The 25256-nt window shown below is 43.3% G+C and overlaps 1 protein-coding gene across 1 annotated transcript in view; it reads left to right on the top strand.

Moving 5' to 3' along the window:
- The window catches only part of otofa (otoferlin a), a 379834-nt gene that overhangs the window by 11824 nt on the left and 342754 nt on the right, over positions 1-25256 (top strand). Inside the window, exon 2 of the mRNA XM_078213737.1 lies at positions 16502-16560. Coding sequence (XP_078069863.1) covers positions 16502-16560 — 59 coding nt within the window. The remainder of the gene's footprint in view (positions 1-16501; positions 16561-25256) is intronic.

Here is a 25256-nt window from a genome sequence, read left to right as displayed (position 1 = left end):
ACTTGCTAAGTGCCTCCTGAAAAAAAATTCTCACTTTCTTTCCTAAATCTCTTACATTTAATCTTATAACTATATACCCTCAGAATATACCCCTCAAACCATTGGAAACAGTCAGTTTTTAACTGCTTTTCATTATCCTTTCAGAATTGAAACATCTTTATCAAATCATCCCATGATCTCTTTTCAGAAAAGAGAAGTCCAATTTTTCCAAGTCTTTCCATATCTTTGTGCTTGCTCACACTGGGCAGCATCTTAGTGAAGCTGGGCTGTAGAGTTAAATCTTTGTGTGCAGTGCTCTGGCCTCCATGAGCTCAAAGGAATTTTACTCTCAGTATGCAGTTGATGCACAGAATCATGCACTCATTGCCTGCTTCCCAACAGTTCCCACACTTTTTTGAAAAAAACAAATCAACTCTAACAGCCTTACCTAAGGGAATGGCAGAGCGGAGGAATGGCTTCTTGGAGACAATATGCAGCCCTCTGTGACTGTGGTGGAAACTGAACGTGGATAGAATCAGACCTATTCTGCTCGCAGAATGAATATGAAGAGCCCTGCTGGGATCCTGAAGCGCCACTACAAATCTTTGTCAGGTCCTTGTATGCTGAAATTCATTCTCTCCCAGAATATTAAGAATAAGAGTCATTCACAGCTGCACAGCTTTGCTGTTATAAAGTATAGTAGAATGCTTAAGCTTTGTCGAAGCAGGAAAGCGGGTGTGGGATGGAGGGGAGTTGACAGAAGGCCGTGGGCTAGCCATCAATTCTATTTCATGGGCCCCCCCGCCTCCACATATGCTGAAGGGAGGGCTGTAAAATTCTCCACACTGTTTAAATCACGGTTTAAGCCATTTCTCTGGGCTTCTGATGTCTGAAAGCTCAGGCGAATCTCAACAGAAATTCTACCCCAATAAGTGCAAAGTGGTTCATTTGAATATTGTGCCAAGTAGTTATGCAAATTTACAGGTAGCAGATAAAATGGGCAGGAAACGAGCTGAAAGTGCTTTGGGCAGCTTTATTACAAATAGGCATGAACCATTTCAGAAAGGGATCAGCTTAGATACTTATCAAATATATATTATATGTGTACATGAATGGGACAATGTTTCCCCGGCTGCGATAATGCTTCGGCAGCTACTCCTTAGGGATCAGTGTGTGGAAAACTTTACAGCCCTCCCGCCAGCTTATTTGGAGGTGGGGGCCCATAAAATAAAATTGATGGCTAGCCCACACACAACCCCCCCCCACCCCCACTTCCGCCAAATATCATTCTGGGTGGGTGAGCTTTTAACCAGTCCACCCAACGTTAAATCCATTGAGACCCTTAAGCTGACTACTGAAGACCACTTTAGTAAAGTTTATTTATTAGTCACAAGTAGGCTTACATTAACACTGCAATGAAGTTACTGTGAAAATCCCCTAGTCACCACACTCTGGCGCCTGTTCGGGTACATTTGGGGAGAATTTAGCATGGCCAATGCATCCAAATAGCATGCCTTTCAGACTGTGGGAGGAAACCAGAGCACCCGGAGGAAACCCACGCAGACACGAGGAGAATGTGTAGACTCCACACAGACAGTGACCTAAGCTGGGAATCGAACCTGGGTCCCTGGTGATATGAGGCAGCAGCGCTGGGCCTGTTTCTGCCTCTGCTTGCAATAAAATGCGCAGCTGGGGAAGGCAGAAGGAAGGAGGTCAACCTGCTACCTTTGCAACTCAGGCTAAGAGATTGGAAGGAAGTGGGGGTGGGGGTCCCCTGTGCCCATCAGGGTTTTTGCCCAAAATTCATAGCTCCCCTTTGTGCATCCCCCTTCTTTGGCCTTCTGAACCTTTCTCTCCTCTCCTTCTCCCTAGGGTCCCCAATCCATCCCCAACCAAAACCTCCAGGGTTACCTGTCGGTTTATCATCCATGGATCTTCTCCTCCAGACTGTTCGTGGTCCCAGCAGTGGCCACTACAATGTTCTTAAGCTGCTGGGACTAATCAGCTATCTGCCAATCAGATTAGCTGACAGCTCTTGAGGGCAGGATCTTTGTCTCGCTCTTACCTTCTTAAGGCCACCCCCAGTGGGGCTGCCCTATTTAAAGTCGGTAAGTGGTGGACTGGCTTTACTACTTGGAAGGGCGGGGTGGGAGTTATGGGGGACAGCAAGAGGCTGCCATTGCCCTCCTCTAAAATTCATACCTGTCCCTCTAAGGTTGCTATGGTCCAGCAGAAGTTCAGAAGAACTACTTAGAAGTTCTACCCACTCATTTCCACACAATGATCCTTTAGTAAACATAAGAAATAGGAGCAGGAGTAGAGCATAATGTCTGCCAAACCTGCTCCTGCTACATCATTCAATGCGATTAAGGCTTGGGCTTCATTTCACACCCCTGCCATGAAGTAATTTCTCTGCATCTCAGTCCTAAATGTTTGGCACCTTATCCTCAGACTGTGCCCCGTGTCTTACTGACCAATGGAAACGATCTCTTAGCGTCCACACTATTAGACCCCCTCAGGATTTTGTATGTTTCAATGAGATCATAGAATCATGGAATCATAGAATCCTACAGTGCACAAGGAGGCCATTCGGCCCATCGAGTCTGCACCGACCACAATCCGACTCAAGCCCTATCCCCACAACCGGCTATATTTATCCAAGCTAATCCCCCTGACACAAAGGGGTAATCCACCTAACCACTCACATCTTTGGACTGTGGGAGGAAACCAGAGCACCCGGAGGAAACCCAGAAAGACACGAGGAGAACGTGCAAACTCCACACAGACAGTGACCCAAGTCGGGAATTGAACCTGAGTCTTTGGCGCTGTGAGGCAGCAGTGCTAACCACTGTACCATCGTGCCACCTCTCAATCTTCTAAACTTCAGAGAATATAAAGCCAGTTTACTCAGCCTCTTATCATAGGATAACCCCTTCATCCGAGGTACCAATTTAGTGACTCTGCGCTGTACCACCTCCAATGCAAAGATATCCTTTCTTAAATGTGGAAAACTAAAATTGTACTCACTACTCCAGTTGCAGCCTCAGCAAAACCCTGTACAACTGTAGCAAGATTTCTGTATTCTTGTACTGCAATCCCCTTGCATTGAAGGCAAACATGTTAATTGCCTCCCTCGCAGTCGCTAAGTGTTATAAAATTGCAACGGAAGGAACGGCCTTCATACTTTCATCCTTTCATATTCTGTAACCTACTAGGTAACTGTTGTTGGCATGATTTTCCATGACGATACCCCCTTTGTGATTTTTGACACATGACACCTACCGCCCACTCTTTGCAGAAAAATTAAGTGTGCTCACTGGCTGCAAGATTTCACTGACATTTTGATGGATTTGGTGGCCCTAGACCAAGCATATATGAGAACAGCCCTGCGCCTGAGTTAGCCATTCGTTGTTATTGTTCGGGCCGTGCTCTATATCTGTAATAATGCACAGATGAGGGATCAGGTATGGCATTGCCTTGAGAGAAAGTTGCTGTGGAATTATAGACCTATACAGTCAACCCTCTGTTGCTAGGCAATCCCTCAACATAACGACTGATCAATGTGTGATGAAAATTTATGCGTCTTTATGGTCTGTCACCCCCTCGCTCAAGGACGTGATGTCCCAGCATATTGAGCACAACCAAAAACGCATTTTTAAGACTGGATGCTCAACCTCTCTAGCATTAGTGTGAACATTTATAGGAACCTCCTCCGTTGTACCTCTGGCACACAGCTCTGAATGCTTCACTGAAGATATTACAGGAGTTGTGGGTGCTTCAAGGCAGACTGCAATGCAAACAGCCATTTGTACCATTGGCTGTACCGATCTGGCTACTGAATTCATCCATTCTTCTGCCACACTTTGCGTTTACTTTAATTCTGATACAAGTAGAACTTGGGCACCTTCAATTACTGCTTTTATTTAACACTCGCTATTGAATTTACTGAAGTTGTGTGTGTATCTGTCTTGAGAGTAAATAAATTACATCAACATCATGCTATTAACTCTAAGGATTCTGCCAGAGTCATGGTTCTTTGCTCCCTTTATGCTGTCCTAGACTACGATTTGCAGACTGGCCTCTTCATAGATAAGCAAGGCTTGAAATGCTTTGGGCCTGACCAGTAGGAATCTGCTCCAATCAATTATATGCCATCTTGTCATGCAAACCAAAGAATGACTCAGAGTTAGCACAAAAAAGCAGTGGCAATGTCACACAGCGACACAACCTCATGGGTGGGAACTTGAAGGTGTACATTCTGAACTGGATTTTAGGAACAGGCCAGGCCGGGCAGGGTGGGCAGGGTGAGGGAGCTCCTTTAAAAACTGTTGATGTGGACACACACAAGTTGCCATGAATACATAATAATTGTAAACAGAGCACGCACATAAACTGTTCCTATTCATACAAGTATTCCTCAGGCTGTTTATACTGTCATGATCTAATCTGGATGTCCTCCTGTTAGAGATTAACATGCTCTAGTTCAAAAAAATGGAGGGCAGAGGAAATGTTCATTTCTACACCTGGCAAGTGCTTGTCATATAAAATATAATTTAGTTTAGTTTAACCGATTTTAATCTGATAGCTTTGCACATCATTCTATGACCTGAGGGGATTTGGATACTGTGGTAAATTGGAAGGCAACTTGTTGTGGCTTCAACAAGGAATGGGTTATTAACTAATATATATACAAAATAAGGGTCTGACAGAACTAATATACTCTACTCCTCCCTGCCTCCAATTGAGGGTTCTTCCCGTCCCAGGATGCGCACCCTTGCTCCCGATTGACTCATCTTCCCACATGGTCTCTCCATGGGGTCTGGTCCAATCATGTGGCCCACAAAGGACCGCCCTTAAAGGAACCACAGATACCATTGAGCATTTTTGTGATTTGCTCCCAGATTTGCAAATGTGTTTTAGCGAGGATATGGGCGGTGATAGAGACATTTGCCCCATTCCCTTCCTTCAGTCCTCCATGCAAGCTAGGAATCTGGTCTTCATTTGTTTTAATTGCTGCATTCTTCAGATTGCTGTGGCACAGCTCCTGTGTTGTTTCAATGGTTGAAATACTTCATCATTGCACTTAGTAAGTACTCCTCTGCATTAATTCGTGTGACTCCCCAGTGTGTGGGTGTTAAAGCAAATGTTTCAGCCCACCCACCTGAATCAGTAAAATCGTGTCAAACAGCTTTCGTTAATGCCCTCAAACACCTTGTTCATCATGAATTTGAAAAATCTCTAACCTGTAATTTTTATTTCTGCTCACAAAAGTAACGACATCCTTCATAAATTTATAAATTGCAAGGACAAACTTTCAGTTTTGGCAACAACTATACAGTAATTTGGGTCCCAACCAACAATCCCATGGCCTGCAAAAGAAAATGTTTCCATTGCATTTTGAGAATTAAATAGTGTAAACAATACCCTGGGGATGAAAGGATGCCATCAGTTTATGGCAGTACACTGCTTATTTGAAGGAACAGATTGCTGGAGGCTGTTAGCAGAATAAGGGTTTTGTATGGAAATTGGATTCTGTAAAGTTCTTTTGCCAGGCACAGAAATTAAGGACTAATAAGGGACACATTTTAAAGTTAGAAATAAGAAAAAAGAAATATAGATATAGTAGGAGGGTGACAATCTTTTCTACAATTCTATCAATGAGAAATGAAAACCATCATTTTTTTTAATGAATTTGATTAATTCCTAACAGGGTTATTAGCTTCAGAATCAGGAGATCTTGTGGTGAAGTGGGGTAGTGTCCCTACTTCTGAGCCAGAAGCACTGGATTTGAGTTCCAACCTAGGATTCGTAACCATGGAAGATGCACTTGTGGTACGACCAAGCAGGTTGACTGTCAACCTGTAAGTCCTTCTGATGCACCAACGAAATCATTGGTTGTCAGGTGGTTTTCCCTATTGAGAAATGTCAGAGGTCTCAATAATGCATTCACCAATCAAGTTTTAAACAAATGCCTAATCAATTCAACATCGTGAAAAAATATCCCAAAAATTAACTAGCTTCTCAGCTGGATGCACTTACCAGGAATCTTTTTTTTACCAGTTTGCAATATTTTTCTTCCTGAGTCAATAAGTACAATCAAAATTGTAGTGATGCACAATATCCACTAGTGTTGGTTGCAATCTCGAATATTGATTAAGAAACCAGGTCTGATAACTTTGCCTGTAATGTTCCTGTTATTACAGAGCAGATATCGTCTAACCTGATATGCATATCAACTGCAGCATATTCAACCAAAACTATAAAAATGGACAACCTTTGAGGATTTCAATTAAGTGCCCCTGGAAATGATTTCAAATAATTTTAAAATGAAGATATCTATTTTGTTTGTATAGGGAACACTATTGAAATCTGTTAGTCTTGGATTGTGTCTCCCACTTCATTATTCAATACTAACTAAGAATTCTTGATGGGCCCAACACGTTTCTGGATTGAAGGTTTATAACCAAGAGCTCAAAAAATCTTACTGCAGTAAAGATATCAACAAATAAAGCACAAAAATAATAGTGTTTTGATAACCCAAAGAACAAGAAATTCCCTAAAATGACTGCAATTGGAAGTTACTTGCTGATGTTCCAAAGAAGTGAGGAACAGTATTAACACTAACCTAATTTTTCCCAAAAGATTTCTTTGTCTAGCTGAATTAAGTACAGTATTTCATTCTTGATCGCCATCAAAGACACAATATATTGCTAATGCTATGTACAAAGCAGAGCATTTTGTCTTTCAGAAAACGTATACTTGATTGGAAATAGCTCGCTTGTCCACCTCTGCAACTAATAACTAATGGATTTCAAAGAGGATCTTAAAGGAAGAGAAAGAGATGGGGAGGGTTACAGTAGTATCCTAAAACATGAGCTTTAAGTGTTTACAGGCATGGCTGCCAATGGTAGATTGAAGGGAAAGAGTGGCACAGTGGCTAGCACTGCTGCCTCACAACGTCAGGGAGCAGGGTTCGATTCCCGACTTGGGTCACTGTCTGTGCAGAGTCTGCACGTTCTCCCTGTGACTGCACGGGTTTCCCCTGGTTGCTCCGGTTTCCTCCCACAGTCTGAAAGACGTGCTAGTTAGGTGCATTGGCCATGCTAAATTCTCCCTCTGAACAGGTGCCAGAGTGTGGCGACTAGGGGATTTTCACAGTAACTTCATCGTAGTGTTAATGTAAGCCTACTTGTGACAGTAATAAATAATAAAGGCATGAGAGGTTAATGTCAGAAGAGAGTTCAGGGATTCAGACAATTGATGAGTCAGAGAGGCACACATTTTTAATTTGAGGCAATAATCAGGGTCAATGAAGAGCAAAAAGGACAGCAAAGGGATGAGCCAATCTTAATGCAAGATAGATATGGGCAGCAGAGATTTGGAATGAAATGAAGTAGATGCTTCAACTAAGTGTTTTTTGTTGGGTGTAGCATTTTTCTATGTAACGAGTAAGAATCGGATATTTTTAAAGACGAAGTCTTTCGGGGAGTCTAAAATTAAGGGGATAGATAGCATCCTCTGCAGCTAAGAATGAGAATCCTGAACAGTGTGTTATATATACAGTGCCACCTTGGTTGCTGGAGAAAGGGTAAATCCAGTTGTCCATAGTCCATGTTGGAACAAAGGACATAGGTAGGAAGAGATTCAGCTGAAAGTTAAATCAAAATAGCAAAATATTTTTCAGGTACGTCAATAGAAATAGAAAGCAGTGATGGAAGTAGTACCATTAAATAACATTCAGGATTATACCACAGTTATTATAAGGACATGGCAGAAATACCAAAGAAATAATTTGCACTAGCATTTACGAGGGATATACAGCGAGTGGACATGACGTTGGGTGATGAGATGATGAATGCGATAAGTGCATTTTAATTAAAGGAAGGGGGATGTATTAACTAATCAAACTCAAAGACCATAAAACCCTTGGGCCAGATGGATTGCATCTGCACATTTCAAAATAATCTAGGGAAGAGATAGCAGAAAAATTACTCTACATCTTAAATAATGCATTAGAAAATTTTGTGATGGCCTGGTGGATAACTAGAGTAATTCCTATATTTAGAAGGGGGAAAGAACATGTTCAGGGAACTATAGACTCGTGAGCTTAATGCTGTGGTGGTTGGAGGAAAAATAATCAAATACTTACTGAAGGAGAGAATATTGAAACATATGCAAATAAAAATATAATTATGGATAATCAGCATGAATTTTAAAAGGGAAAATTTTGCTTCAACAATCCTTGTGAATTCTTTGAGGAGGCAACCATAAAAATAGATAGCAGTAATTCAGTAAATGTAATTTATCTGGATTTTCAAAAGGCCCTGGATAACGTTGCCCATACAGAGTAGTGTACAGAAGGTTTACAAGGATGATACCAGAAATGTAAGGGAATACCTATCAGGAAAGGATAAAGTTTGGGTTTCTTTGCTCTTGATAAAGAAGGCTGATAGGTGACTTAATCAAGGGGCACAACTTTCCCCCAAAAAATGAAGTGCCCAACAGGCAGGAAAACGTGAGTTTTTCCTGCCCATATTTTGGGCGAGTATGGTAAAAGGGGATGTACGCCAGTAGGGCTGGGGAGTGGGGGCTAATCCCACCCGACGGGCGGGAATCAGACTGCTGAGAGGGCCAGTGTGCATGCACCGATCTCTCAGTATTGGTTGACATGCGCCTCACCCCCAGACGTCGCAGGCTTCCCAATTGGCAGCCCAAATGACCCCCCCTCCAACCCCAAGCCCAACCGACCCCACCCCCGACCCAATTATGACTGGCATCTTCCCAGGTAATTTTTTTCAACATAATCAGCCTCATGCCTGGAAACAGCATAAAGCTGATTACATTATGCAAATACTAATTTGCTTCTCGCTAGTGAGCCTGGGACACAATTGTCCAGTCTCGCTAATGTTTCTGACCTCACAGGCAGTGGGGATCACATATGGTCACAGCAATGGGGACCGGGTGTGATGGCCTCACTGATGGGACCAGAGGCCAATGAAGCTCCTTGGGAGGTTGAAGGCAGGTGGGTGCCCCTTGGGCAGTGCCACCCTGGCACCCTGGTGGTGCCCAGGCACTAGGCAGTGCCAAGGGGATGGGGCCTGAGGGGTTGGGGCCAGTTGGGGCAGAGGCAGACCGGGCTTTTTTTTCATTCATTCATGGGACAAGGGTGTCGCTGGTTGGCCAGCACTTATTCCCATCCCTAGTTGCCATTCAGAGGGCATTGAGAGTCAACCACATTGCTGCAGCTCTGGAGTCACATGTAGGCCAGACCAGGTAAGGGTGGCAGATTTCCTTCCTTAAAGGACATTAGTGAACCAGATAGGTTTTTCCGACAATCGACAATAGTTTTATGGTCATCAGTAGATTCATAATTTCAGTTTTTTTTAATTGAATTCAAATTCCACCATCTGCTGTGGCAGGATTCAAACCCAGCTTCCCAGAACATTAGCTGAGTTTCTGGATTAATAATCTAGCGATAGTACCACTTGCCCATTGCCTCCCCTGTGTGGGAGGCTTTGGAGGAAGGGAATGGAGGGAGGTAGGAGGGAAGGGGAACTCTGATTGGGGAGTGGAGGCTGGTGGTGGGGCTGGTGCTCAGATAGTGTATAGTATAACCATAGTGTAACCAGCCCCATGCTGTTCCCCGGCACGAGGCTGATTATGTTGAAACAAAATGACCCGGGAAGATTGCGACTGGCCGGATGCCAGTTACGATTCCCGTTTTTGGCCACCTGCTAACGTTTCCCGGCCCGCTGCGCTACTCAACCAGCACAGCGGGCCAGGAAAAATCACACCTTATGTCTTTAAAATAATAAAATCTTTTTGACAGAATGCATACAGAGAGAATGTTTTCACTCGTAATGTTTTCAATCTAAGATGGTCACAGAAATCGAAATTCGGTGGAAGTTTCTTCACCCAAACAGGAAGAATGGAACTCACTACTACAGTGTGTGTTTGGAGGAAATAATATTTCAGGAGAAGCTATACAAGAATATGAAGGAGAGAGAATTGAGGATTATGTTGATTTAGAGGAGAAATTATGGGAGGTGGTTTGAATGGTGCATAAACACTTGGATGGATCAGTTGGACTAAATGGCCTGTTCTGTGTTCTATCTCCCATGTAACCCTAGGCAAGTAGAGAACTAAATAAGAATTGTTGATGCTACAATCATTTGCAAAATAGGTCACACAATATGTTAAAATTCAAAATCCATGTTTTCCTTTAAGCAAACTGCCTTCAATTTGTACTGAAGAAGCTATTGTAAATTAATCAACAATGCAAGTATTGAACCGGGCCAATATGGAGATTCTTTATTTTTTAAAATGATATCAAAACGTGAGTGACAACACCTTTTACAGGAAAAGTCATTCAAAATGCAAATTTATTCTTATTTCCTTCACCCCCACACACTATACTAAATAGCTATTTGATATAAAGCAAGCTGTTAATTGTGTTTTTTAAGTAATTGTTGGCATTAATTTGTTTCTATTTGCTATATTAGGATCACTATAATTGGAGTTGTAAAGTTAACATTGCTTCACAATTAACCAGGTACTTTAGTCAAAACACTATTGAAATCCCCTTTTAAGATACCTCGATCCCATGTTTAAAGTTAATTGCTTCATGCTGTGCTTTCAGGTTGAATATTGGGATTCCTGTGAATCTCAAAAACTCCTCTTTAACTTAACAAGCAGTTTATTATCCCCACACAAGGGCGAGAAATAGAAATTCTGCATCTCTGTTTCCAAAAGTAAATATAAAGATCAAAGCAGCTGCAATCAAAAGCTCTGCATCATTCTCTAAGGAAGTAAATCTCCCCGTGTGATCTCTGCCTCAATACGATAAAGAGAATCAAAACATAAAGGAAGTGGAATCTGGCCAAATTGTTGAAAGATCAAGGGGGCCAAATGCCAACAGACTCTCAGAGAGCAAGGCTCTAAACTGAACATGCACATTTGTAACGTTAGTCCTATTAAGTACTGAGGGTGATATGAATTTACAAAATGCTAAATGTTAAAGTATTACATTGGAAATCAAAAGCTGAACAGGCTGGCTTTCAGCGAAGGTGAAGCACATGTGACCAGGTCTTTGCACTAACCACCTTCATTGAAAATGGCTTTGAAAATAATCTTAAAATAGGTGCTGTATTTCTCAATCTCACTGCAGCAAACAACATGGTCTGGCACACTGATCTCCTTGCCAAAATCTCAACAGCCTTCCCTCTGTGAGTTATTGACGCCATCGAACTATCACTCCGAGATAGACGGTTCAGGTGCACATGGGTGATGTGACAAGCACCTAGAGGAAACAGTCCAACGGGTGTCCGCAGAGATGTGTTCTAGCCCCAAAACTTTTCAATCTCTATATCAACGAATCAGAACTTCATCTATGCTGACAATATCTGCCGAGCCTCTCAGCCTCAGATGTTTTCTAAACTAGCAGCAACGATGTTGCAAATCTGGCCAACTACTGCAAGTCAAGTAAAACTTCAATAAAACAATCTCAAATATATTCCACCTCCATAATGCCAGTGACAAGAGGGAACTCAACATCTCCTTGAATGGCAAGAAACTGAATCACAAACAACATCCTATTTATCTTGGTGTTACCCTTCACCAAAGACTGGCATAAAAAAACACATCTGAGCAAGACAGCAGCAAAGATGAAAATGCAAAACAAGCCCAACAAACTGGCTGGCTCTTCATTGGATGCAGATGCTAAAACCTTAAGAACCTCAGCCTATATCATCGTTACTCGTCTGTAGAGTACTGTGTACTAATCTGGCACAACCCATACCAGTCTTATAGATACCCATCCCAACACAACAATGTGCATCATACGTGCCGTATGCCTTCTTGACTACCTTCTCCACCTGCATTGCCACTTTCAGTGACCTGTGTACCTGTACACCCAGATCCCTCTGCCTATCAATACTCTTAAGGGTTCTGCCATTTACTGTCTATTTCCCATCTGTATTAAACCTGCCAAAATGCATTACCTCACATTTGTCCGGCTTAAACTCCATCTGCCATCTCTCCGCCCAAGACTCCAACCGATCTATATCCTGCTGTATCCTCTGATGGTTCTCATCGCTATTTGCAATTCCACCAACCTTTGTGTCGTCCACAAACTTACTAATCAAACCAGTTACATTTTCCTCCAAATCATTTACATATATTACAGACAGCAAAGGTCCTAGCACTGATCCCTGAGGAACGCCACTTGTCAGAGCCCTCCATTCAGAAACGCACCCTTCCACTGCTACCCTCTGTCTTCTATGACCAAGCCAGTTCTGTATCTATCTTGCCAGCTCACCTCTGATCCCATGCAACTTCACCTTCTGTACCACACTGCCATGAGGGACCTTGTCAAAGGCCTTACTGAAGTCCATGTAGACAACGTCCATTGCCCTGCCCTCATCAATCATTTTCATCATTTCCTCGAAAAACTTGATCAAGTTAGTGAGACACGATCTCCTCTTCACAAAACCATGTTGCCTCTTGCTAGTATGTCCACTTATTTCCAAGTGGGAGTAAATCTTGTCTTGAAGAATCCACTCCAATAATTTCAGTACCACTGACATAAGGCTCACCGGCCTGTAATTACCTGGATTATCCTTGTTACCCTTCTTAAACAAAGGAACAACATTGGCTATCCGCCAATCCTCTGGGACCTCCCCTGTAGCCAGTGAGGATATGAAGATTTCTCTCAAGGCCCCAGCAATTTCCTCCCTTGCCTCTCTCAGTATTCTGAGGTACATCCCATCAAGCCCTGGGGACTTGTCTATCTTAATATTTCTCAAGACCTCCCAATACCTCCTCCTTTTTGATCTCGACATGACCCAAACTATCTATACACCCTTCCCCAGACTCATCATCCACAAGTCCTCCTCTTTGGTGAATACTGACGCAAAGTACTCATTTAATACCTCGCCTATTTCCTCTGGCTCCACACATAGATTCCCTCCCTTGTCCTTGAGTGGGCCAACCCTCTCCCTGGCTACCATCTTGCTCTTTATATATGTATAAAAAGCCTTGGGATTTTCCTTAATCCTGCTGGCCAATGACTTATCGTGACCCCTTTTAGCCATCCTTACTCCATGCTTACGTTTCTTTCTACTTTCCTTGTATTCCACATTTGCTTTGTATGTTCCCAGCCTCCTAGCTTTGACAAATGCTTCCTTTTTCTCTTTGACTCAGCTCCCAATATCTCTCGCTATCCCAAACATTTCCTTAATATCTTCATCGGAGTTAAGGGGGTCGACATAAACACTGATTACAGTGGCATATTGTTTATGGCTAAGCTGCAGGTGAAGTGTCATTGCCAATTTATACATTAGTAACAGCATGATTCATTTTGGAACCATTTTTGCAACAAATATTGCCCAATTTTTAATTCAAAATACAGATGACTGAAATTTCCACTTGGTAAGAATACAACCTGATTCTTGGATGAATTTCCCTTGTGGAAATTGTGCCTGCCAGGTCAAACTATTTTCCTACTATTAGCGAGGTACTGAAGAAATGGTGAGGGAATTCATGGACTCACGCCAAAAATCTTTCTTTGAAATTGAAAATAGGTCCTTTAAAGGTCACTTTTCCAAGCATTATTATTCTTCCTGTCACCAGAATACAAGAAACAGGAACAAGAGTATACATGCCCCATTCAGAAACACTTCCTGGACTCTCACATCATCAGTTACATCCCTGTGTGCCACATTAGTAAATGCGCTGACAATGCACTGAGATAATGCACTGCAATACCTGATAAAAAAACACAATTGAGAACTGCACAGTTCATTATGTTTTTTGGCTTTAGCTCTAGAATGTAGAACAGCACTAACCCTGAAGAATCATAATTGATGAGAAATTATTGTTGACATTAATAGTCCATAATGCATATGAAATTGTACTGACCAAGATGTTAATGAAAGCTTTAATTCATTTAGAATAATGATAAGGCACCAACAGGCTATTCAAATACATTTTTTGTTTTCTGCTGATGTTACCAGCAGCATGGGTGGCATGGTGGCAGTCATTAGAACTGCTGCCTCACAGCGCCAGGGCCCAGATGATTTTGGCCTTGGGTGACTGTGTGGAGTTTTGCACATTCTCCGTGTATCTGCATGGGTTTCCTCTGGGTGCTCCAGTTTCCTCCCACAGTCCAAATATGTGCAGATTAGTTTGATTGGTCATGCTAAATTGTCCATTAGTGTCCCAAGATGCATAGGTTAGGTGGATTAGTGGGGCAAATACGTGGATGTTACATGGATCAGGCCTGGGTAAGATGCTCTGTTGGAGAGTTGGCGCAGACCCGATGGGCCGAATAGCTTCCTTCTGCATTGTAGGGATTCTAAGATTCTATGAACAGTAATTTCTCACCTCATAAGAATTGCCCAATCAGACTCCTGCTGACATATCTTTTGATTGAAAACTAAGTTTTTTTCATATTTGGTGATCCAGTGAAGGTCCAATATTAAAGGATTATGGGGAGAACATAAGGGACTGGGATTAATTTTAGTTTGTTGTAACAAAGATCAAAAACAAAGAAAATGGACCAAATGTCTTCTTCTGTGCTGTACTTCAATGCTTCTAAAATACTAGGCAGTTTTTGAGGAACTCGGGTTTTTCTTTTAGATTTAGATAGCACCTGGCTTTGTTATGGTCCCTGATAGCTGCCAATCAGCTAGGTGTCCTAACGATATTCTCTAGAATCATACAGATAAATGTGAAAACAAATGAAGGGTGGGATTCGGGTCCTGCCAATGGCGCATCTCTACCAAGCGTTTCCCAGTGGTGTGGAGTGGGGAGCGGATTCAATGGTAAATCCCATTGACAGAAGGGAACTGGAAGATCCCAGCGCCAGTCAATGGCAGGCCACCTCCCACCACCAAGAAACAAGCCACGGGGCCGCCCGAGAATCGCAGCCTGTAAGTTTGAATGTATAAACTTGCTCTTCCCAATTTAACTGTTTGAAGACATTAACCATACATAATAGCAGTTGAAGAATTAGCAGACTCGTATTGCTCTGTCTGCTATTTTAATGAAACTATGAATAATGTTTGTGTCAGCTGTGGTTCAGTTGGTAGTGTTCATCTCCGAGTTACAGTGAGTTGCCATTCAAGTGCTGCAGGGCTTGAGAACAAAAATCAGGGCTGATACTCCTGTACAATACTGAGGGAGTGCTGCAGTATCAGATGTGCTGTCTTTTGGATGGGATGTTAAACTGAGGCACCATCTGCCTGCCCACTCTGCCGATGTAAAAGATCCCTTGGCACTATTTTGAGGATGAGTAGGGGAGTTATCCCCATTGTCCTGGCCAATGTTCATTTCTCAATTAATATCACAAAAACAGATTACCTGGTCATAACGACATTGCTGTTTCTGGGAATGTTCTGTGTGGATATTGGGTTCTATGTTTCCAACATTGCAACAATGACTGCATTTCAAAAGTACTTGATTGAAGTGCTTTGAGACGTCTGCTGATCGTGAGAAATGCTACATAAATCCAAGTCTTCCTTTTTTTAATCTGTTTATTTGCCAATATAGTGAATGGAGATGCATGACAAGCCTGGTTAATCTCAGCTGTTTGCTAAATGTGATTTCCAAGGAATTCTCTATGATGTTTAAAAATCATTATTAGGAATTGGCAGTGATGCACCAATTATTTGGGATACGCATTCTAAGCTAAACTCAGTCATTCTAAATTCAGTTACAATCAAAATAACAAAACAATTGAATTTGTACCAATAATATGCAACTTAACTCCACTGCTAAGAAAATAAGTACAGAAAGAAGTCTCACAGCACCAGGTTAAAATCCAACAGGTTTATTTGGTCACATGAGCTTTCGGAGCACTGCCCCTCCGAAAGCTCGTGCTACCAAATAAACCTGTTGGACTTAAACCTGGTGTTGTGAGACTTCTTACTGTGCCTACCCCAGTCCAATGCCGGCATCTCCACATCAAGAAAATAAGTGTACAGTACCTTGAAAAACACATCTAATATTAACTAACTAAAACTACCCACTTTCAGACATGTATATTACTCTTTTCTTCCCGATGTGCCTTGTCCCAACATTTCTCTAACAGATTCCAGAATGCAATATTTCAGAAATGAGTTCACGAATTTTTCTCATGGTTTTTTCAAACCACCCTTTAATTCCCCTTCTTCATACTCAAAATTATTACCTGCTTTTATAACTTAAAACTATTGCTAGAATTTTCAAATCAATACCAAGGAGATGGCCTTTCATGCACGTGCAAAATATAAACCAGAACTCAGGAACCCTGAGTTTTGTCAAAGACTCACTGAGAACATGCTAAACAAAATTTGTTTAAAATGCACAGAATTCATTAGTTAAACCGAAAAGGCCCAATTAAGAACTACTTTGGGTGGTTAGGCAGATTAACATTCATTTTAAATTGCAGCCATAAATATAATTGAATTTAGTTCATAAATGTAATTTAATTATTTTCTAATTTCCTTTCTTAACTGACTTTCATTTTTTATGAAATTTTAAGGGCTCTCATTTTATACAAGAGTACTGGAAAACTGTGAAGATGAAGCACTATTTGATGAGGTAAGATTACTTTACGTTTCTTGTAAAAACATTTTCATTATTCAAACAGCATTTATGTTAAAAAAGAACATGTTCTGGCTGACACCAGATTCATTTGCACTCATGGTTCAATTCATCACATTGTATACATATGAGTTTCATATACATTTATCCAGAGGCTCTCTGTATTTGGCATATTTTTTTATTAGAAGCTATAGCGCTGGAACAACTTAAATGATGCTGAAGCACTTTATTTTCTTATGCAAAACTTGTTCAAGTGTTTCTGTACAATTTTATTGCTGAATAGAGTTGAAGTACCCTCTGGAGTGTTTGTTCAATTACATAGGCTTGGAAACGTTTCATAGGAGTGGCTGTTAATAATTATACCCAATGAGAGATTTGTCGGGTTCTGGTATGTATTGTATCACAATAATGGAGGTTAAACAATCACAAGATACATTGAAAGGACATACTTATTTCTGGAAGGAGAGCTTGCTGATACTCAGCTTTTTTTTCCAAATCAGCAGCTATCAAACAGAAATAATTTTGTATTAAACGTAATATATTTAAATTCATTACTGTATCAATCGTTGATTATCAGTAAAGTTTGATTATTTTTTAAAAGGTTAATTATTCATAGATGCTGTATTATCCCAGCTTGCAGACAAATGTGATGCTGTTCATAATTGATGGCTGCACATTCGTCTGATTGTGCTGGGAGAACAAAAACCGGTACCATAGCATTGCGAGCTTATGCTATTTCATACATCAGGATTGAACTTTGTGTCGTATGAATAACAACAAGGTCCAGATAATTATATTTGTTTACATAAAAGTGTGGAGATGTGAAATTATTTATTCTGTTTCACATCATTCTGCAACTGCCCTAAGTTAGAGGTGTATGCTTCATGAATCATAAACAGAGAACATCTCATATGGAAAACAGAGCCTTGCAAACTCAAGAAGGATGCAAATGAACTCTTTGGTGAAGGGCCTCGCAACAAAAATGAGAAAACTTATGTAGCCTGATTAATGTTGTTGCAAATGCACTTCCTGCTAATGGATTAGAGTGGAACTGCCCATGGGCACCTGCATGCTCGATTGCCCCATGCTCTCTCAGTTATAGTTGGCGAGCAGCCATTTTTAGCAAAAGAGCAAGTAACTGATGTAAAATATATTCAAAAGATGTACAGAACCAGTTAAGTTCCAAACTATTATGCTATCAACAGTAACGTGCAAATCGGCTGCACATTTCAGGCTTAATCTCAGAGTTAACTAAGACTAGACTCAATAAAAAAGTAGCATTATAATGTTGTTATTTGAATTGATTTTCAAGGACATATTTGCATTATATTTTTGTCTACAGTTTTCTAAGCACTGTCCAGTATCCATACATATATAATAGAATATAATTGTAACAACTGTCATATTTCTAAACTAATCTGACATTTAGATTGTTTGGTCTCAGAATTCCAGTTTCCATTATTCTTGGGACCAGAGGGCACATTTTGAATGTCTTGAGTAATAGTTTATTTACATTTAAGTTAAGATGTATGTCTCTTTTAATTGATGCACACAATGGGGGGAATTTTACCATTATGAGCCTAAGTGCCGAATCTGGGCGTCAAATAGATCCGAGGCTGGAATCCTCTTTGCAGCGCGCCCATTTGCGTTTTGCCGGCTCCGGCCCGATCCGCGCCATGGCCGGGGCTTAGCGCTGGCGGACCGATTGGAGCTCTGAACTGCGCATGCGCAGTTCGAAAAAAATCTGACAGCGCGCCCAGGCTCAAAAAAAAAAGCAGAGAGCGGAGAGAGCGGCTCTCTGACGTTCATCCTCTGGTCGGGGGGTGCGGGGGGGGGGGGTGACCGATCATCCCCTGGGGGGGTGGGAGGGGAGGGGGTGTGACTGATCATCCCCTGGGGGGGGGGGGGGGAGGGGATGGGGGGATGGGGTGTGACCGATCATCCCCTGGGGGGGTGGTAGGGGAGGGGGTGTGACTGATCATCCCCTGGGGGGGGGGGGGAGAGGGGAGGGGGTGTGACTGATCATCCCTTGGGGGGGGGGGGGGTGGGAGGGGGGGGGTGTGTCCGATCATCCCCTGGGAGGGGGGGGGAGGGGAGGGGGTGTGATGTATCATCCCCTGGGGGGGGGGAGGGGAGGGGGTGTGACATATCATCCCCGGGGCGGGGGAGGGGGTGGGAGGAGAGGGGGTGTGACTCTCATCCTCTGGCCGGGGGTGGTCGGCTAACAGTCTGCGGCCGATGCCTCCTGCCGGAGTGGACGTGTGGCCATGTCATCCCACAAAACCTTCAGGATGAAGCGATTCCTCGCTAAGAAGATGAAGCAGAACCGGCCGATTCCACAGTGGATCCGCGTGAAAACCGGCTACAAGATCAGTACAAGTCCAAGAGGAGACACTGGAGAAGGACCAAGCTGGGCCTGTAAAGGGATACACCATCACGGGTACACTACCAGCCACAGCCATCTCTCCCGCTCTCTTGCCCCTGCAGGGAAGAGTAATCTGTGGCTGGTAGTGTACCAGTGATGGTGCCAGGAGGGATCGGCCGCAGACTGGCAGCGGAACCCCCTCCCGACCAGAGGATGAGACGTCACACCCCCTTTTCTTCCCCCCCTCGGAATGAAACATCACACCCCCTTCCCCCCCCCCCCCCTTCCCAGGGAATTAGACGTCACACCCCCTCTCCTCCTCCCACCCCCCTTCCGGCCCACCCAGAGGATGACCTGGGTCAGGGAGCCGTTGCAGTCTCTGGCCCCGCTCTTCGGAGGCTGCAGCGGCGACTTCAGACTTTTATTTTGCAGGTCGGTAACAGCGCGGACGTGGATCGGGCCAGAAGACGGTAAAGTGGGATTTGGCGGTAGAGTTGGGTGCGCAGTTCATTAAGTCGATTTAAATGCATGCAAATGGTCTGCTCGGATTCGGGTGCAGATCGCGTTAAAGGCCCGACGTCCAACTTTATCGTGATTTCGCGCCCGAAAACGGGCACGAAGTTTTGGTAAAATCAGGCCCAATCTTAGAATATTTACATAAGTACATATTGGGTTGATTATTGTTGTCCCTGACTTGGCAGTAATCTGGCAGAATGAATTAAATATCCTTCAGAGAGCGCACCTGATTTTCATTGCACTGAAATGAAAGTTGTTACTTTCCCAGTTCCAGTGATTAAATGAGGCCCCCAATGGTGTTATGTCGATGTGCAATTTTATACCATTTGCACCAGATTGATAATAAGTAATAAACCTGCCCACATCAAAAATATATGTTCACGTTGCGAGAGACTATGTTGTAAGGCTGTGAAAATGCAAATAATGACACCTATAGGAATATTTATTGCTATATTCTGAGGGCTTCTCTTGAACTTTTATTCAATGAGGAATGCCCACCTCAGAGAACTACCAGCAATCAAAAGGTTGGCAGTTCCCTTGGCACAGCAGTGCCACTGGGAGCAATATCCGCTGCTAAGACTGCAACAGTCCCCAAGGAAAGGTGTTTAATGATGGAGACTACACTGTGAGTTGCAACCAGAATCTTTTTGGGGGGCCAGGCTGGTGGGCCACAACAAAGGGGACAAAGAAGGTGGGGGGTGGGCAGGAGGTGACAAGTCAAAGAGGGTCAAAGGGGAGAGGAGTTCATATCTTGAGAGGAGTCCACACCTTGGAGGGAGTGTGGGGGGAGGTGCAGGGAGGTGGGATACCCAACCAACAGGCACTCCCACCACCTCAGTCTATCCACAAGGCTGACAGCTCTTGCTGGACAGCCTGGAGACCTGGCATGGGCCTCCCCTGTGATGAGTAAAATCCCAGTGACAAGTGGGAGCAGCCATTGAGTGGCAATAAATTGGCCACTTGAGGGCCTTAATTGGCCCACAGGCATATGTCCCACGCCACAGGTAAAATAATAGTGGGACTGGGCAGGCGAATTGCATGACATCACTGGCATGGCACCTAATTTTACCTGCCATGCCACCCTGCCCGAGGGGAGCATAAAGTTCTGGCCAATGTCCCTGCAGTTCTCTAACAGAATGGCAAGTTCCATTTTGATTTTCCAGCTTGTAGTCACGGCAGCCACTTTCTTTGTTCCAAAATAGCATCAACGAGTGAATCCCATTATAACCCCACGAGCTAAGTCAGCATCTTAGAATACTACGACCATAGTCTTTGCATTGCTCTGCTTGCTGTCTGGCACTACTTCAAATCATTAAAGGTAGGAGCCTTGAGGTAAGCTGTCAACCTGTCTTTATGGCTGCTGCCTGTCTTTGGGAAACCAAGGAATAGTCGAGATTTAAAATCTCTGGTTAGTCAGAGAATAAGTGCTAGGCAGTTATGCAATCCTCTGATTCTCTTGTTCTCTTTAGGCGGTCCCTTGGGCTCAATGTTGATTTGCTTCCACTTCAATTTGATGGGTTCTGATGTGGCTACTAAGTCCAATGTGTGATCTGCAAACTCTGCCACATGTAGGACAGCTGGTTTTTGAGGGGTTGGGTAGATGGGTTGTTTGAATGTTTGTGCGCTCCCTCTGACATCAAGATTCAACGATGAAGATTCTTGATGTGTTTGGTGTGTTCCTGGATGAACCATCCCCATTTTGGTTGGTGACAAGCCAGGGGCTTCCATAATGGCAGGGATATTTATCCTCTTCAGAGATGCTTTGAGGACATTGCTAAAGAGTTCCTGCTGTCCTCCTGGGAGTCTTCTGCTAAGATCAAGCTTCTACTCAAACACTTGCTTCCAGAATCTGGTAACAGACATATGAACTACTATAGCCCAGTGGAACTGCTTTTGAGTGGGCATGTTCAAAATGAGATATACAAATTGGTGGAGTAGGCTGATCAGTGGTAGATGAAGTTTCATGCGGAAAAATGTAAGGTGATGCATTTTGGTAGGAAGAACATGGACTGGGGGGTGCTGGAGCAGAGGGACATGGATGTATGTGTGCAAAGATCATTGAAGGTATCAGGACCAGGCGGCGAGAACAGTTAGTAAAGCATGCAGTATCCTGGGACTATTAACAGGGGCATAGAGTACAATAGCAAGGAGGTTTTACTGAAATTGTACAAGACACTAGTTAAAAATCGGCTGGAATATTGTGTACAGTTCTGGGTTCTATACTATAGGAAAAACATGAATGCATTGGCGAGAACGCAGAAGAGGTTTACAAGAATTGTCCCAGGGATGAAAAACTTCAGTTATGAGGATAGATTGGAGGGTTTGGAACTGCTCTCTTTGGAGAAAAAAAACTAAAAGGAGATTTGATAGAACTCTTCAAAATCACGAGGAGGCTGGATGGAGTAGATAGGCAGAAAATGGTTCTACTCATAAAATGATCTAAGAACAAAAGGACACAGATTTAAAGTGATTTACGAAAGCTGCGAATGTGACGCGAGAAAAAACTTTTTCACACAACAAGCGGTTCGGGTATGGGATGCACTGCCTGGAAGTGTAGTGGAGGAAAGTTCCATTGAGACATTCAAGACGGCATTAGGTAGTTGTTTTGAATAGAAACAATGTGCAGGGGTACGGGGTAAAAGCAGGCGAATAGTACTAAGTCATAATACTCATTTGCAGAGCCGGTACAGACAGAATAGGCTGAATGGCCTCGTTCTGCGTCATAACAATTCTGTGTTTCTATGAAGATAGCCTGGGAGAGAATGCTGCTAATTCCTGATTAGCTAAGCTGTCAGGGAACACGATAATGCAGGTTGGGTATCTCTGCTGCCATTTCACACACAACGATTTAATGCCCACAGGATTCTATTAGACATACAAGCTCCAGTGATCTTCAGTGTGAAGTGCATCACAAATTTCCGCTGACGCTGGAACAATGGTCTGTTTTGTGGAAACGTCAGTATCTGAAGAAACTGCATGATGTTGTGATCACATTCTGCAGAGTGAAAAATATTAACCTTAAGTCCCACATTGTCTCTATAGAATCTATAAAATCACTAAAATACAGAGGGAAGCCATTCAGCCCATTGAATTTGCACTGACTGTCCGACAGAACATCTTACCCATGTCCAAACCCCCCCCCCCCCCCCCCCCCCCCGCCTTATCCCTGTATCCCCAAGCATTTACCATAGCTAATTCCCCTAATCTACACATCTTGGAACTCGAAGAGGCAATTTATCATGCCCAATCCATCTAATCAACACATCTTTGGAGTGTGGGAAGAAATCAGAGCACCCAGAGGAAACCCATGCAGACACAGAGGTAATGTGCAAACTCCACACAAACAGTCACCCAAGGTTAGAATCGAACCCAGGTCCTTGGCGCTGAAGCAGCAATGTTAACCATTATGCCACCATTCCATCTCGGAGCAAGCCCATAGAATTTGGTTCCTTGGCACCACTGATTTCAGTGCTGCTGGAGTGGGGCAGGGGGGTGGGGGTTATAAAATGTTGGTTGGCTCCATTCCCAACAACTTCAAGTGGCACATACTGATCTACACATCGTGGAGGGTGAGAACACAAGAATCCAATGCATGCGCTGAAACCTAGAATGTGGGCAGATCATGACATCATTCAGCATCTAAAACAGATTTGGTGCCTGGCCATTTTGGACCAACATAGTACGAAGTCTCACAACACCAGGTTAAAGTCCAACAGCTCTATTTGGTAGCACAAGCCACTAGCTTTCGGAGCGCTGCTCCTTTGTCAGATAAGTGGGCGTTCTGTTCACAAACAGGGCATATAAAGACACAAACTCAATTTACAAAATAATGGTTGGTGTGCGAGTCTTTACAGGTAATCAAGTCTTAAAGGTACAGACAATGTGAGTGGAGAGAGGGTTAAACACAGATTAAAGAGATGTGTATTGTCTCCAGCCAGGACAGTTAGTGAGATTTTGCAAGCCCAGGCAAGCCCAAATAGTGTGACATGAACCCAAGATCCCAGTTGAGGCCATCCTCATGTGTGCGGAACTTGGCTATCAGTCTCTGCTCAGCGACTCTGCATTGTCGTGTGTCATGAAGGCCGCCTTGGAGAACGCTTACCTGAAGATCAGAGGCCGAATGCCCGTGACCGCTGAAGTGTTCCCCAACAGGAAGAGAACACTCTTGCCTGGTGATTGTCGAGCAGTGTTCATTCATCCGTTGTCGTAGCGTCTGCATGGTCTCCCCAATGTACCATGCCTCGGGACTCCCTTTCCTGCAACATAGACAACGTTGGCCGAGTTGCAAGAGTATGTACCGTGTACCTGGTGGATGGTGTTCTCACGTGAGATGATGGCATCCATGTCAATGATCCGGCACATCTTGCAGAGGTTGCTGTGGCAGGGTTGTGTGGTGTCGTGGTCACTATTCTCCTGAAGGCTGGGTAGTTTGCTGCAGACAATGGTCTGTTTGAGGTTGTGTGGTTGTTTGAAGGCAAGAAGTGGGGGTGTGTGGATGGCCTTGGCAAGATGTTCGTCTTCATCGATGACATGTTGAAGGCTTCGGAGAAGATGTTGTAGCTTCTCTGCTCCGGGGAAGTACCGGACGACGAAGGGTACTCTATCCGCCGTGGCCCGTGTTTGTTTTCTGAGGAGGCCATGTTTGTGGTTGAGTTTGTGTCTTTATATGCCCTGTTTGTGAACAGAACTCTCACTTACCTGACGAAGGAGCAGCGCTCCGAATGCTATTGGCTTTTGCTACCAAATAAACCTGTTGGACTTTAACCTGGTGTTGTGAGACTTCTTACTGTGTTTACCCCAGTCCAACACCGGCATCTCCACATCATTTTGGACCAGGTCACTCCAGTTAATGTCCTCTTTTAAAAACGCAAAACTGAACATTCATTCGGCTGTGGAATTGGTCTTTGTGATGTTGAGGAGTTGACCAGGGTTCTGCAAGTCATATGTAGTAATGCTGGAACTTTGGAAAGAATTGCTTACTTTAGAAAGGCCTTTGAGTAAACCAACTGCTTCTGTCATGCAGGGGCTATATTGCAGTTTATCTTGGGCTGTAACATCAGAAGGAGGTGAAGCAAAAGCAGCAAAGAAGACAGATGGAGGAAGCAGAGGGAATTGTGCAGAAGGGTATATCAGTGTACGCATCTCCTTCCTCAGTTGTCATACATACAATATGCTTTACCAAGGGGTAGTTACTGAACTGTGCCATCTCCTAAGAAACCTGAAGCTCAACATTCTGCACATGTCGGCGCCTAGATCACTGGTAACACCCATGGCTCCCCGCACACTGCAGAGCATGCATTCCACATGATTGAGCTACCCTGTCATATCTTAATCTGACTTCACTTGCATTTACTTTGGCTTACTTATATTAATTTTGGCCTTAACTTAATAAACTTTACAATTATTGATAAACCTTACTCGTATTAATAAGTCTAACTAAATATTTAACACACTTGACCAGTTGCAATAAACCTTACTTTCGTCTTTCTCCCCTTGCATAGAATTCTCATGTGAACCTAATTCACTACTCATGTAGTCTATGACTCACTTGGGCGTAGTCTCCTGACCTTGTGCCCTTTACTGATGGTGTGGATGGTTACCTCTGCCGGGAGACACCAGGTACTTGTCTCTGTCAATTCCCACCAGGCCATTCCATATTTTATAGAACGTGGTCAGTCTTTTCTCCCTCCTTTGCTATAGTAATTCTCATTCCAAATCTCTACTGAGATTGTTGCATATTACACTTAAAATGTATCACTAAATTCTAAAACAGCAGTCTTTTCTCTTAGAGGAAATTTATATTGTTGAGAAA

This window comes from Mustelus asterias, chromosome 5 (assembly GCF_964213995.1).
Source record: "Mustelus asterias chromosome 5, sMusAst1.hap1.1, whole genome shotgun sequence".
NCBI classification, from domain to species: Eukaryota; Metazoa; Chordata; class Chondrichthyes; order Carcharhiniformes; family Triakidae; genus Mustelus; species Mustelus asterias.
The sequence above is the reverse complement of the archived record's forward strand: the minus strand, read 5'-3'. Positions and strand labels throughout refer to the sequence as shown.